This window comes from Asterias rubens, chromosome 5 (genome assembly GCF_902459465.1).
Source record: "Asterias rubens chromosome 5, eAstRub1.3, whole genome shotgun sequence".
Taxonomy (NCBI): Eukaryota; Metazoa; Echinodermata; class Asteroidea; order Forcipulatida; family Asteriidae; genus Asterias; species Asterias rubens.
Window position 1 is genome coordinate 22,282,991 of NC_047066.1, and position 16,150 is coordinate 22,299,140.

Below are 16,150 nucleotides of genomic sequence, written 5' to 3' on the forward strand. Positions count from 1 at the left end.
CCACAAGACACAAGGGTTTGTTGCTCAAAATGTTTACTGCCCCAGAATTGTTCGAACAAAACCAGGACGAGGAATTCAGCTGATCCGAGGAAAAGTTGCATGCAAGTAAACTAAGTTTTGTATGCTAAGCAGCTTCCTGCTGGGGCTGTACGATGTGGGTAATGTCCTTTGACATGACCTACCTGCCATGATGCGCAGACCAGGCTCAGGTTCCATGGAGACCAAGCAGGCACTAAGGATACAGGGGTAATCATTGTTACCCGTCACGTTACACATGTTGCACATCTCCTTCAGCGTTTGACTCTGGGTCGTTAAAGACCGTCTGCTGAGTAATGCGCTCCAATCTGGTGAGGAAAAAAGATAAAAGAGCCATCAATATTACAAGATCTTGTTTCAATAGACAAACAAACAAAACCATTCACCGCTAAAATGTTGCTTTTCCTGTCAAAAATGTTAGACTGGTCTCCTGTCTTTATCCATCATTGAATACAATGATCCACACAAATTTGCCTCGAAATTGCATGGTATTACGCAGTATAAATGTTTGTTTATTATTGACTGATATATGTAACTCACCCCTGAGTTCACCCTGTCCAAGACGTCCAAAGCGGCCCACAACGAGTCTCCATGGTACGGCTGCTTTAGACATGACCCCCATCAGGAAGTCCCATAGTTTGATCAGGGCAATGTTCCTCACACACACCTTTTTCCTTCGTTTCCTAAACAAGAAGAATGAGTCACGTAACAAGTTTATATATTATACCATTATCAATGAATGTAAGTTGGATGTTATGGAATGTTTCGGTGAGTACGTTGGTATACACATTCAAACCGGGGACCTATAACAAAAGAGGACAATAGGAGGTCCACGGTTGCAGGCGTATTACACTGGGTTGTGGGTGAGTAGGTACACACATTCAAACCGGGGACCTATAACAAAAGAGGACAATAGGAGGTCCACGGTTGCAGGCGTATTACACTGGGTTGTGGGTGAGTAGGTACACACATTCAAACCGGGGACCTATAACAAAAGAGGACAATAGGAGGTCCACTGTTGCAGGCGTATTACACTGGGTTGTGGGTGAGTAGGTACACACATTCAAACCGGGGACCTATAACAAAAGAGGACAATAGGAGGTCCACGGTTGCAGGCGTATTACACTGGGTTGTGGGTGAGTAGGTACACACATTCAAACCAGGGAACTATAACAAAAGAGGACAATAGGAGGTCCACGGTTGCAGGCGTATTACACTGGGTTGTGGGTGAGTAGGTACACACATTCAAACCGGGGACCTATAACAAAAGAGGACAATAGGAGGTCCACGGTTGCAGGCGTATTACACTGGGTTGTGGGTGAGTAGGTACACACATTCAAACCAGGGAACTATAACAAAAGAGGACAATAGGAGGTCCACGGTTGCAGGCGTATTACACTGGGTTGTGGGTGAGTAGGTACACACATTCAAACCGGGGACCAATAACAAAAGAGGACAATAGGAGGTCCACGGTTGCAGGCGTATTACACTGGGTTGTGGGTGAGTAGGTACACACATTCAAACCGGGGACCTATAACAAAAGAGGACAATAGGAGGTCCACGGTTGCAGGCGTATTACACTGGGTTGTGGGTGAGTAGGTACACACATTCAAACCAGGGAACTATAACAAAAGAGGACAATAGGAGGTCCACGGTTGCAGGCGTATTACACTGGGTTGTGGGTGAGTAGGTACACACATTCAAACCGGGGAACTATAACAAAAGAGGACAATAGGAGGTCCACGGTTGCAGGCGTATTACACTGGGTTGTGGGTGAGTAGGTACACACATTCAAACCGGGGACCTATAACAAAAGAGGACAATAGGAGGTCCACGGTTGCAGGCGTATTACACTGGGTTGTGGGTGAGTAGGTACACACATTCAAACCGGGGAACTATAACAAAAGAGGACAATAGGAGGTCCACGGTTGCAGGCGTATTACACTGGGTTGTGGGTGAGTAGGTACACACATTCAAACCGGGGACCTATAACAAAAGAGGACAATAGGAGGTCCACGGTTGCAGGCGTATTACACTGGGTTGTGGGTGAGTAGGTACACACATTCAAACCGGGGACCTATAACAAAAGAGGACAATAGGAGGTCCACGGTTGCAGGCGTATTACACTGGGTTGTGGGTGAGTAGGTACACACATTCAAACCAGGGAACTATAACAAAAGAGGACAATAGGAGGTCCACGGTTGCAGGCGTATTACACTGGGTTGTGGGTGAGTAGGTACACACATTCAAACCAGGGAACTATAACAAAAGAGGACAATAGGAGGTCCACGGTTGCAGGCGTATTACACTGGGTTGTGGGTGAGTAGGTACACACATTCAAACCGGGGACCTATAACAAAAGAGGACAATAGGAGGTCCACGGTTGCAGGCGTATTACACTGGGTTGTGGGTGAGTAGGTACACACATTCAAACCAGGGAACTATAACAAAAGAGGACAATAGGAGGTCCACGGTTGCAGGCGTATTACACTGGGTTGTGGGTGAGTAGGTACACACATTCAAACCGGGGACCTATAACAAAAGAGGACAATAGGGTTTCACGATTCGGGAAAGGTCCACAGTTGGAAAACGTGTACAAAACCAATGGGAGCTGTTGCAAAAAAGTAGGGTATAAACAAAAGAGGGACAATAGACCGTATTGAATATGACGTCACCAATCAAATATTTGCCCTACAAGATGGTGTCTGCGAGCGTGTGCGTGCTTGTGCCGTAGAAATCAAACCGGGAACGCTGTGTGCTGCGTGTTTCTTTGATGTACGCGTGTAGACGCGCATACAAGATGGCGACTTTCATAGCAAAAAGGGGGTTATTCAATAAGGTCCAACGTCGCAGGCGTATAAATACTTGTGTGTGTGGGGGTGGGGGGGGGGGGGGGGGGGGGGTTAGAAATGGGAAATAAAATAATCAAACTGGTAACCAACCTATTAGGCACATCAATGTTAATAACTTGGGTCTCCATCATCTCCCCTTTAGAGTCTGTACAGGATACCAGTAGCAACCGCTGATCATGTGACAGGCAGTAACCACAGAATAGCTCTCCGCAGGCTTGCCTCAGCTCACCGAAGGATTCACCAAGTTCTGTCTGTTTGTCCTTGAGGGGGGCCAGTACGTAGGGTGGGGAGTACAGACGGTACTGAGGTTTAGGGCCCTGGTGGGTGTGTGGAAGGACAAAGTCAATATAACATGGTTAGGAAGGAATTGCACTCTACAATAATATTCAATAAGCAATGTTTGTAAGACAAGTTTTTAAAAGAAGGAAAAGTAACATAAATAAGTTATTGTTATTATTTTTTTAAATACGAGTTCAATACAATGTAACTTTTTTGTATGACAAAACAAGTCATACATATAGCCTTTAACCCATCAAGTGTAGCTCAACAACTTTCGCAGCTTAGAATCATACGTATTTTCCACATAGCATTTCGGTTTGTTAATTATCTTTGCAAATTTGTGTATTAAACAATGTGACATTGGCCAATATGCTTTCATACTTACATCTTTATTTGCTCTTAGTATTCTGTCTAGCTCGGCAGCGGGACCGAAGCCTGTTAGACTGCGTCCGGCGATAGAGGGCAGCAGATGGCGCCGACACTGTGAGAAGACGGAGAAGGCATGGCACTTGATCTGACTGAGAAGACGTGTTGACATGTCGCTATTGGCAACCTGAAGAATCTGCTGCAGTGGAATGATCTAAAGAAGAACACAAGAAGAAAATAACATTAACCCTCCTACTGTCTGACCATTTAATATCATCCATCTGGTTTTGATAGACAGATGCACAATATTTACATATGACAGCGCAGTGATGGTGAATGCATCTTAAAGTACACATTCAACCCTCCTACTGTCTAACCATTTAATATTGTCTATCTGGTTCTGATAAATTGATGGACAACATTTACATATGACAGCCAGTAATGATCTTATATGGTGAATGCATCTAGACAGTAAGTACACAGTCAACCCTGCTTGAGTCTGACCATTCAATTTCATCCATATTTTATTGGGTAAATAAGACTAAAAGGCCCAAGTGCCCTATGAGATTTAAAGCCACTTTAACCAATTATCAAAGTAACAATTTATCTGACATACCTGCAAGATGATATTCTTCTTAAGATCCCCCTGAACATGTTGTTGTATCTCAGCAAAGCTTTTAAGCAGGGCTAGAGTGGACATAGACCTCTCCCCATAGTCATCATCAGTGCTGAATGGATCAATGATGTAGACCACTACGGCTGGAGACGGCGGTTTCTCATAGTCAGAGACATCTGGAATATTGATTCCGGTCTCGTTCTCCTTAGGTTCTGTCTTCTCGGAGGAGTCTTGTTGAGATCCAGTACCAGGAGGTCCTGTTAGGGTTGGTGCTGGCATGTTTATACTACCCTGTTGTGGGTTCCCTCCGCTAGGTCCCATCCCATCTCCTTGAGGTCCCTGCGTGGGTCCTGAAGGAGCTACACTACCCATACCAAGCATCCCTGGTGCACCACTGAGGTGGTTAGTGCTACCAGGGACTGATGAGGGACCACCGATGTTACTAGGAAGGTTGGGGATGTTGGAGCTGGCCATGGCTGATCTGTCATGTCGGGAAGTGTTCATGAATAAGGTGTGGTCAGGCGGGTCTCTACTCAGAAAGGGACCTGGGTGAGGAAAACAAGACAATGAATTAAGAAATAAAGTGACAATACCAGATCATATTCCTTGATTAGCTAACAGTAACAAACATTGATAATACTTTTATAAGACAGCAGGTCTGATACTTCACGGAGGCAACAAAGGCGATTGGCTCCATGCTCCCTGTTTATTGCCTTGGTGCCCTTAAAATGTTCCAGTAGAAATGTGCCCTTTACCAAGGAGAACAGGCCTTGGTGCCCTTGGCCTTTCAAACAAACAAACAAACAGACCCGAGATAGGTCTGCACTAAATTTTCTTAAGGATATTGTTTGAAAGGGTTAAATTAAATAGAACTAAAACACGCTTAATGTACTTTCGCAAATCTAAACACCTTAATTTTAAATACTACCGTTAGCAGTGAAGAACTTATGTGAAAGATAAACCAATTTTGTTGTCAAAAAGGTTTTGAGAAAACTGAACAACCATGTTGCTATTTTGAAAAGAATGTTCACACTTTGCTTGACGAGCCATCCACTTTTGAGTACCATATTCTCAAGTAAGATAGCAATATGTAAATAAAATACCAATTTATAACCAAAGAATTTTACAAAAGGATTTGGGAAAGGACCAACTTACCGACATAAGCTTTGCAGACCTGTGCATAGAGCTTTAACTTGCTCGCTTCTGGAAGATGACCTGTAAAATAAGAAGATAATAAATAAGCTTAACCCATTTTGATCAACCTGTGTTCTGGAAAGATGTGTTCTTGAAAGACATACTCCAAAGAGATCAGGAGTCAATGTTTTACGAAATGCTAGGATTAATCCTATCTCTAGTTACTCGTCCGATTTAAGGGCGAGTTCAATGCGGTTTAAGTCCTAAGATCAATCGTAAAGTAAGGAAGAGTTTGGTGAAATCGACGGCAGGATCATTCAACTAAATTTGTGACAATTGATTTAGAAAAAAGGGGAGATGAGAATTGATCTTACCAATATCTGCAAACCAATCATCTACAGGTTCCTCAGCGACCTTAGATGCATACTTGTTGCCAATGCGGAAGATGCCATCTCGCTGTGTCTTAGCAATAGGGGCATGTCGACCTAATCGACAACTCTGCCAAAAACAAAGCAAAAGAAACAATACAACATGAAGATACTTTTGTGACAAGTGTTCAACTATCAGCGTCCATGTAGATGCATGCATCTGCATTGAACAGAACAAAATGGTTTCACCTTGATGAAAAACAACAAACACAGCCTAGAGCAAGTTCGGGTTGCGACTAGACTTGGCTGGCTGGACCCACTAGGCTAACCAGAAACCATAGAGCACAGGGAGATTGATTATATCGAACCATGCACTGGAGCATGGTGGATATCGTCAACTCGAGAGCTACGTCACAGTTTCTGGTCAAGTCTTGTCACTCACCAGAACTTGCTCCAAGACCAATATAATGGCTCTATCCATGATAACAGTCCACTTTAAAAGCAGTCTCCATCCTCGTACGTTGTATTGGACTTATTCTTCTTTTCTTCTAAATTAACAATTATATCATTTAAAACCAAAGATACCTCTTGAGAAAATTATTTTGAAAGATGGACTACATCTTGAAACAGTATAGTACCCAGACTGCTAATAAGCCAATTTCCAAACCACACAAATATTTTCCCTCATGATATCAGACCATGCCTTGTGAGTGCCTACCTCATACACAGCAGTCACCTCCTTGAAGAAACTCTTAGCACACTGAAGTACAAAGTCATTATCAGGTACCAATGCAACATATGCAATGTCTCGCGATGAGCTGTAGGGTTCAAGAAACAGCTTCTCCTATTGGTGGAAGAAATCACAATATAACACATTATAGAAGTAACACAACAGGGTTCAATTCTAGGTTTAATGAGGTATGTTGAAATAATGGTATGTCCATTTTATGGTAATCCTTGGAAAATATAGCAGGCCTGTATGCTTAGTTTTTGAAAGGGCACCCTTTAAAGATGCTATGTCAGATTTTTGGCCCCAAACATTAAAAAATAGATTTTTTTTCAGTAAATGGTATTTCAAAGAGTATCACCCGCTCTAACGAAAAAAAGTTTAACTTTTACTTTTAATGGTCAGGAACCATGACAAAAATTTAAAAGGTTTCTTATAAAGCACAACAGAATTGGTCACGTGATATATTGTCGGGATCCCGACAAAAACTAATTTTGAGCACTTTATTTCACTGCTTTTAATAATTGGCGGACATTTTCGAGCAATGGCTCAAATGAAAGCTTGTAACTTTCTCGACTCCCATCAAATTTTAAATCAAAATTTTTGGGTCAAATCGGCCAAAAATCTGGCATAGCATCTTTAAGTAAAGGGCACCCTGTTATTAAATTGTAAATTTCTACTGGAGCATTTCAAGGGCATCAAGGCAATGACCAGGGGGCATGGAGGCAATCGCCTTTGTTGACTCCGTGAAGTATCAGGCCTGAAATAGTTTTCAGGAAGCTTTTAGGAATAGTATCCTCAGCACTAGAGAAGTAGATCAAAGAGCATGACTTCTTTACAGCTGAAGAAAATTACAGCTGAGATGACAACAGGTAGATATTCAAATAGCCTGAATTCATGTTCAAGTGAGTTCTTTATTGGTCTAAACGCTTCAACTAGCTTGCTCTATTAGTGATTGTCAGGAGATGACGTTCAAGATGATTTGGAATTGTACTTACCCAGTTATGGAGAGCATAGGGTGACGATGACAGCCAGTCTCTGTCATAACCAACCAGTAGAGGTGGAATGGGTAATGGTTCTGGGGATTCAGATGAACCTACAAAACACAAAGACAACAAACACATTATTTTCATTACCTTTGTTTTTATTCACAATGTATTCATAATTTTCTTTTTACCAAAATGGCCTCTGCAGAGTCTTTCTCAAAGACTCAAATGTTTTTTCTGATTTGTTTATTTTATTGACCCAAATATAAGTCAGATTCAGTTTGGTCATTTAGCATCTGAAACTTTATGGTCACAAATCCTTTAAAAATCCTACCCAAGAAGTTGTCTGACTTTGTAGGATTTGGGACTACAAGACATCGGAACAGGCAAACCAATCTTATTAAAGTCCAAAGTTTGGGTGTTGAGTTACTATAAATTATAGTATTTTTTAGAATATGGGAAGGTCTCTGGCTAATGACACTAAGTGATTAGGGTTTTATTAAACATAATGATAATAACAGTTTTTTCTGTTAGGTACCTTTAGCAGCTAAGTTGAAGAAGACCTGCCATGTCAGAGGACCTTGGACAGTGTAAGGTCGCTCCCATAACCTAGTTGTCCTCTTCTTCTGTATAGCATCTTGGAGAAGTGGCTGGAGGGAGGAGAGGGTACGTACAATGTCTTGGGACGACAGTTGGCTGCGATACATCCCTGATGAAGTAAAGGAGGACATTCAAATGATAATCAAAACCTGAATTGCATAAACGACTACAATATTTTAGTAATTTTGTTTCCCTCACAAATTTCAAATGCGTTTGAATATCATGGCATGGGTTGAATCATGGAATAGGAATCTACCTTCATGGTTGTATTTATATTGCTTTTGTATACTACATGTATATGTAGCAAACTTCAAATTTGCTGAACATGTTGAGCACTTTTTCTCAAAGATTTGTGTGAATTTGTCAAGCACAACAATTTGAATGAAAAGACTGCTTTTTAGAAATATGGCACTCAAACTAATTGCACTGAAAATCAATTTCATGTGAAATGATATGGTGTGAGAAAAGTGTCTAATAACATTCAGTTTCTTATTTAATTCGCAAAAGCAAAATAAGCCTGTATATGGAAATGTACAAAATCCATAACAAGCCAACGGCTATTAATTTATAGGTTGTTATCTGAAAGTGATCACACAATTGGATGAAATTTGCACCCAATGATGGTATTGTGCAATCATTGAAAACTAGAGGATAGGAATGAATACACTGTTTACCAAAACCAATGCTGTGTTCTAAAATGAGGAATATGTTTAGATGGCTGTGTAATAATGATAAATATTATGAAAACTAGTGGATAGGAATGAATACACTGTTTACCAAAACCAATGCTGTGTTCTAAAATGAGGAATATGTTTAGATGGCTCTGTAATAATGATAACTATTATGAAAACTAGAGGATAGGAATGAATACACTGTTTACCAAAACCAATGCTGTGTTCTAAAATGAGGAATATGTTTAGATGGCTCTGTAATAATGATAACTATTATGAAAACTAGAGGATAGGAATGAATACACTGTTTACCAAAACCAATGCTGTGTTCTAAAATGAGGAATATGTTTAGATGGCTCTGTAATAATGATAACTATTATGAAAACTAGAGGATAGGAATGAATACACTGTTTACCAAAACCAATGCTGTGTTCTAAAATGAGGAATATGTTTAGATGGCTCTGTAATAATGATAACTATTATGAATACCAGTCTTGACAGTCATTGTTTGACAATAAGGAATAAAAGAGTAGGTGACGAGTTCTTAAACGGCCGTTTAAAACCGGCAGGGTCGCAGCCGAGTGATCAAAGCCTAAGCTGAAGGGTATCTATAAATTGAACATTAAGCTGACCTGGAGAGTAAGGCCAATTATGTAGACATGAACTCTTGAGAAGTGTGTCATCGAGCTTAGCATTGCTGGAGTTCTCTGCTACCTGCCGACCTTGCTCCAAGGCTGCAAAACATGCCTCACACCCATCTACATTGGACACGACAAGGGATATTAGAGAAACATGCAACTGTTCATGACAATATGCAACACCAGTTAACAAAGTAGTGCATTAAAGTTATGTCTCAAATAGCAACCTTTGTCAGGGCTGGAATTACACGAAGGCCATTTTGAGGTAAATATATCATGACATAATTGCAATGACATGATAATACACACTCCCTTTGGATGATGAACATTAAATACTAAATCTCAAGGATTAATACACATGCAGCCATCATTAAATAAAAGTCCTTGACAACAACTACTGGCTTGTCAGTAAGCATTGTGTATTCAAGATCCCTTAAAAAACTGAGGTCTCAGGCTGTTGTACAACAACATACCTTTGTGTACCCGGAAGGACTTAACGAAAAGTTACAAGAGACAGGGCGTAACCAATGGATGTGCAAAAGTGCATCGAAAGTAAAAAGAGTGTGAAACATTCAGCATTTTGTTGCCATTCATTATAGGAAGGTTAAGTTGTTTATATGAATGGAAAAACTTGTCTTTGGGGATTTTTTTTGTCAGAGGAGCCATTTTAAAGACCTTTACCATGCTGCCTCCATCTTGATCATGCTCCTCGCATCGAATAACAATAATGAATGCTAACAATCTTTTTGAAAATAGGTACCAGACTAACTTTTTCTTCCAGCCTCGGTTTAATAACATTGATATCAATGGGAGAAATTCAAAATGGCTGCACCCCGATGAAGGTCTATTGCTTAATCCCTATTGCTATTGAATAAAAGTACTTTGTACACCATGAAGAAAGGCGTAGAACCTTATGTCCTTCTTCCAGGCACAGGACGATAGTTTTTCTGAAGTATTTAGCTGTATACAAATAATATACTAAAACCAACACCGTTCTTTAAGGGATTTCTATGTTTCTCCTACAAATCTTACTGTAGGCAGAACCATTGACTTGGTTCCTAGTAGTCCTGAAATAATGTGATTTGAAAACATACCTTCTATCTCCAACTGACTTCTGGCAAGCTGACCTGAGCTGTTAATGTTCCTCCTTTTGGTGATATAATTTAAGCGACACAATGTTGAATATGGCGTGTTACACTGATCCTGAATCAAACGCAACAGCGTGTTTGAAGTTCTCATGGTCTCGGTGCCGACCAAGTTCCCGTCCTTTGTGTAAAGTCTGCTCAGGCCACCCTCCAGGCCCATGGGTCCCTTACGGGCAAACTCAGCAGCTAACATAGGGTTATCCCGGTGGTACGCCCAGAGGGCCACATCACTAAACTGCCCCGTTATTTCAGATTCATCCTCGGCAAACAGCCCACTGCCCGTGCCGTACCGACGGTTCATTACAGAGCTGAACCCACAACTGCAGGGTCCCATGGGATCAAAAGCTGATATGGCTTCTCCACCACGGATGCTCATGTTGCACGCACAGATAACACAGCTGTCAAAGTTCCGGTCTTTGAAAATGTTGAGCTGCGAGTCGGAGAGCGCAAGGTTAACAGTGAGGCTATGTGCCTCAGGGATGTTGTTACCTAATGAGGCTGATTCCAGAGAGTTAAGATTCTTGATGTAGGAAGAAGCCTCGGAGGCTGGAGAGGGCGCTATATCAGCATTGGTCACACTCCGTGGTCCTTGACTGCCAGGAGGGTAAACACCAACAGCGATTGCAGCTGAAGCAGGAGAGTTTATCAGCTGACCATTTCCAGATGCAACACTGAGATGGAAGGAAGACAACAATTATGATAAGTATCACACAGTTACAAGTTTGTCACGGAGAAAATCAATGAAATTCTGGGCCTAAACAAATCACATTTACCTTCATTGAAGTATGAACTAACTAAAGCCTGGTTCATACTTTCTGTAAGAAGTGAGTTTTCTTGCGTTACAACTGGAAGGGGAACGCGTAATTGTAATAAACAAAAATTTGCTTCGCATTCACAGGCTTTATGCTAAAGATAAACTCAGTCTTACTTCAGTTTCATGAAACAAAAATCCTGTACATAAAGATTGAAGAAACTAAAAACCCTAGCTTTTCTTACCTTTCTTTGGTTGAAGCTATAAATTCAGGCTTTGGTGAAAGTGGAATCTGTGGATGTAAACAAACATTAAGATAATAATGAATACAGAAGGTGACCCTATGAATCCTAATAAACTGGCTGTGTGTTTAAGTCTCATGATGGTTTAGTGGTTTGTCATCCTGCCTTTAACCTCTGCAGACTAAAGCTTTGCATGTGGATTGCAATGTCAGTGCCTACCTGCCTACTGTACATGGATTCACCTTTTTGTGGGATTTTTCCCAACACCTAAACTGAACATTATAAACTTTGTTTGGTTATCGCCTTAAAGGGAAGGTACAAGTTTGGTAATTGTCAAAGACCAGTGTCCTCACTTGGTGTATCCCATCATAAGCATAAAATAACAAACCTGTGACAAATTTGAGCTCAATCGGTTATCGGAGTTGCGAGAAAATGATAAAAGAAAAATCACCCTTGTTGGACGAATTTGTGTGCTCTAAGATAGGAATAAAAGACTTCTAGCTAGAAGTCTTTTATTATTTTTGTGAGAAATTACCTCTTTCTCAAACACTATGTTACCTCAAAAAATGTGAACCTTCCCTGTAAACCGATGTGTATAAAGCACTGTATACTCACTGCTTTTTGAGTCTTACGGGGAAAACAAAATCAAAAATTTCTCGGTGGGATTCGAACCAACAATCCCTGCAATCTAGAGAGCATGTCTATTCTAATATTTGTCATGCCAGTTAAAATAATCAAATCAAACATTTCGTCATCATCTCTCGTCACAGGTTCATGCATCTCCAGAAGGGTAACTGTAGTAGTCACTTTTGGGGTTCCCTCAGTTTCAATTTTGTAAATTTGTTGTATAAAAGGCCGCAATGAGTTTCCCATCGTGGATAATAAAGTGAATTGAAATTGAAATTGAAATAATTTCAAATATTTGAACAGTTATAGATGACATGATCTTGCCATAGCTCCAAAGATTGTGTCACACATAAACTAAAACTTGGTACACTTTGAACCTATGACCAATTAATGGCTATGAGCTCACCTGCCATGATGGCTTGTAGAAACAATTCTCTGGTATTCTGAGGGGAGGTAGCTTGCTACTTGGTAATGACTTGAGTGGTGCGTACATACTAGCTCCGACGAATCGTTCCAGCGTGGGGGCTTTATATACATACGACCAGTCCTGCAATATAAATGGTACGTAAATTAACTAACCTTCAAGCACTTTTTAACATAGTCTGGACCTGTGACAAAAATGTATGCATATTCCAGCATTGATACTGTATACATGCAAGTCCAGTCATGTACATGTACACTGTTAATCAAATGTTATACGAAGATTCTCAACGACAGAAATTCTAAACTTGTTTGAAAGATCTGGGCCCAATTTTATGGCTCTGCTCTTCGTAAGCAAAGAATCGGCACTTACAGAAACAAGGAATTCCGCACTTACATCAAGCGTATTTCACAGGTTAGCAGGGAAGTTTGCTAGTGCGTACTCCCCGTTACTAGGCATTCAATGCTTACACAGATAGCGCAGAAATTTGGCACTTGCACAGTAAGTGGGGAATGGTGATCTTACGGGCATAATTTGGCAGTAAGCAGACCCATGAAAATCGGGCCCAGTTGGATTTTTTGTTTTAAAGTTTAACAATGACTCAGTCTTGAGTTAACGGTTCCAATAATTACAGAAAAAACAAAGTGGTACAATACCTCGACTGTGTCTGGTTTCGGACTCCCCATAGTGTCATCTACCTCTACCTCTGAGATATCTCCTAGACTAGTCTGCTCAATCTGTGTTACTCCAGCCACTGAGCCGTGATTGAGGTATTCCAGGCATGGCTGGTTGATTGGGGAGAAGGCGGAGTTCTGCTGTTCCAAGGAGGGTGGAGTAGGAAACATCACTAGATCCGTCGCAGTGTTGTAGGGTACACCTGTTCAGTTAAAAAAACAATCAAGCTTCAAACCAATTCACACAATTCATACATCAATCTGTATCCCAAAAAGATTTTTGGACACCGAGCAATATTATTACTAATGGTTGCTTTGAAAATAATAATAATAAAACACAGTTTACCAGGGCCACATTTCATAAAGCCTTTAAGCAGAAAAAAACTGCCTGACAAATTTCTTTGCTAAGCAAATATTGAGACGGGCACCAGGCCTTCTAAAATCAAATGTACTTACCAACTGGGCCACTTGAGTTCCCTGAGAGGGGTTTGGCTTCTTCTGATGGAGGTCCAAGACTCTCCTTCTCAAAGGCACCCTGTAAGATAACAAACATGGGATAGAACCTTCTAAACATTATCTTTTTGTAAAACCAACTGCGAATCAACTCTTGCTCTAGAGATCTCCTAAACTTCAGTAATTATTTAATAAACTTTACATCAAAAAGAAGCTATGCATTCACTGTTTATCCCTTTAGGATAAAGCCTCCTTGGTGCAATTTCTTAGAAAACTTGAAAACTCAACAAATTATCCTTAGAGAACAAACCCAAGAACAAAGTGTTTGCCTTCATTCCGATGGTAAGACTGGATACCTCTTTTGAAAGCACTTCATGGTAATAGGATTTATAACATAACAATTATAAAAGGAAGTCAATGTTATAACAGATACACGTCGATTAAAACTCAAAATAAATTTGATGGGAAAACTCAAAGCAAACGAACCTCAAATAAACTATAAATAATAGTAGAATTGCGGGTACAACCATGTAACAATTCTCCTTTGAGGGAGTGTTGGCTTTGAAAAGAGCCGGTTTGGTCTTGATGTTTGAACAGAATACTTGGCTCGTCTTTAGGAAAAAGAAAAGATAAAGAGGTGAGAGCACACGGGGGCCATAGCCACAAGCTTGAAGTGTACTTACCCCATCATCGTCATCATCAGATGATTGGAAGAGCTGGTCCAAGTCTTCATAGGAAGTCACTTTAAGGTCATTACCCTGCAACAGGCTGCTAGAGTCAAGTCTCCCTGTGGAAAGGTTGGATGGTGGACCTGTTATAGACAACACAGCCAAAGGCTCGATTCCACACAGCAATTACATTCATCATAAGACAAATTGTTAGTATAACAGTAGTGATTTGTATTGTAACATCACACATCACTTTAGAACTTAGCGAAATGCAGATAGAGTAACAGATTCCCTTATGGCAGTAGGAAGATTGTTCCATGTCAGCTGCATTGAAAGATTTTGGCCTTAAAACTTTGTTTTTTAGAGGAACATTCAAGCCAGTGATGTCAAGTGTGGACTGAAGAAATGCGGGAGGAGTGAAATGTGGAAATCAAGGAGTAGTTTCATTCAATCATTTAAAAACAAGAAGAGCTATTTTAAAATGGATTTGTTCCTTAATTAAGTTCTTAGGTGATTGGGTTATATGTTCTCTCAAGGGTGTGGAATATATTTTGTAATCTTTGAAACTAAAAAACCTACCACCTTTCTCATCAACAGCATTATTCTGAGACTGCTCCTGGTTGAGTTGCTCTTGTTTTATCTTCTCCTCTTCAGCACGTCTTGCTGCCTCTTCCTCCTTGAGTCAAACAAAACCATAATATCAAGGAGTTAGAGAAGTATTAGAAAGCGAGTAAAGCCCGCTTAATTCTTCCTGCGAATGCGAAGCAAATTTTGGTGTCACATGGCTGTTTTCGCAGCCAATGTTTCACAGAGGTTTAACACAGTTTAACTGTTGCCAATTATTTGTTTTGAATTTGTAAATTCGTATCACATTCGCATTTGCAGGAAGTATGAACCGGGCTATAGGTGCATGGTCCACGGAATAGAACACCTGGACAATAATTCTGAGACAGATATTTGATGATGAAGTTGGTCCCTTGGACTCTTATAATGTACCGTTCCGGCTTTCCACTAAGCTCCGCCCACCGCGCATGTGAGCAAGACACGTGTACGAGCACTCCCAATGACATTCTGCACGATTCTGCCGCGCAAGCCAAATATACGCGCACGCATGACCGAGTTTGTCCGACCACAATCATTGCTGTGATTGGTCAAATGGGTGAACGCGCACAGTTTGATTGACAGGCCGGATCGGTCCATAGACCCCTAGCACAAAACGTTACACTGACGCGCATGTTTTTTGCACAAAGAACAGCTATCGTCCAATCATTTGCCTTCTTAACCCAGTGAGAGCACTTTTTGACACCAGTGAGGGCGCTCTTTCAACGTGTGATGCCACATGCAAGGGGTCTATAATATTAATAACAACTGCATTCATAAAGCGCCTAACACCTCCAAAAGAAAGTCTCTAAGCGCTCAGATGAACAAAAGAAAATTACAGTCTATACAATGAATTGAACAGAAAAGAAATTGAGAAGACTCTTGAAACTTGAGATAGCAGAGCTTGTTTGATGTGTAGAGGGAGATTGTTCCATAAATGAGGTGCAGCAAACTGAAAACTACGTTGACCATATGTTTTGGTGGCAATATAAGGGATTAGAAGGGCGCCTTTGCTAGCTGATTGGAGGTTTCTAGTAGGCGTGTATGGAGTGAGAAGATCTTATTACCTGTTTCTTGCGTTCCTTGCGTATGCTGTTGCGTCTTTGCTGGAGCCCTTTAGGTTTGCCTTTGAAATCTTTGCCACGACTGCGATAGGAAATCACTCGGCTCTGCTGGGTGCAAACATAATTGGGTTTGGCAACATGAACCATCATTTAAAGACAAAGGTGCCAATTGCGAAAAAAACATGAGAAAAAGAGGCACACGCAGCAACAACGTATACAGTTTATCCATTAC

At 40.8% G+C, this 16,150-nt stretch overlaps 1 protein-coding gene across 3 annotated transcripts in view; it reads right to left on the reverse strand.

Annotated features, from left to right (window-relative positions):
* The window catches only part of LOC117290832 (mediator of RNA polymerase II transcription subunit 13-like), a 64,726-nt gene that overhangs the window by 7,158 nt on the left and 41,418 nt on the right, over nt 1-16,150 (reverse strand). For 2 of the 3 annotated variants that reach the window (XM_033772392.1, XM_033772390.1), the window contains exons 12-30: nt 15,922-16,023; nt 14,834-14,930; nt 14,270-14,373; nt 13,590-13,668; nt 13,116-13,336; nt 12,445-12,585; nt 11,415-11,461; nt 10,368-11,089; nt 9,268-9,393; nt 7,903-8,073; nt 7,377-7,474; nt 6,370-6,495; nt 5,658-5,781; nt 5,305-5,364; nt 4,150-4,694; nt 3,553-3,747; nt 2,979-3,205; nt 577-719; nt 183-344 (exon numbers count right to left, since the gene is read on the reverse strand). In XM_033772392.1, coding sequence (XP_033628283.1) covers nt 183-344; nt 577-719; nt 2,979-3,205; nt 3,553-3,747; nt 4,150-4,694; nt 5,305-5,364; nt 5,658-5,781; nt 6,370-6,495; nt 7,377-7,474; nt 7,903-8,073; nt 9,268-9,393; nt 10,368-11,089; nt 11,415-11,461; nt 12,445-12,585; nt 13,116-13,336; nt 13,590-13,668; nt 14,270-14,373; nt 14,834-14,930; nt 15,922-16,023 — 3,490 coding nt within the window. The remainder of the gene's footprint in view (nt 1-182; nt 345-576; nt 720-2,978; nt 3,206-3,552; nt 3,748-4,149; nt 4,695-5,304; nt 5,365-5,657; nt 5,782-6,369; nt 6,496-7,376; nt 7,475-7,902; nt 8,074-9,267; nt 9,394-10,367; nt 11,090-11,414; nt 11,462-12,444; nt 12,586-13,115; nt 13,337-13,589; nt 13,669-14,269; nt 14,374-14,833; nt 14,931-15,921; nt 16,024-16,150) is intronic. The other variant, XM_033772391.1, reaches the window with a different exon arrangement.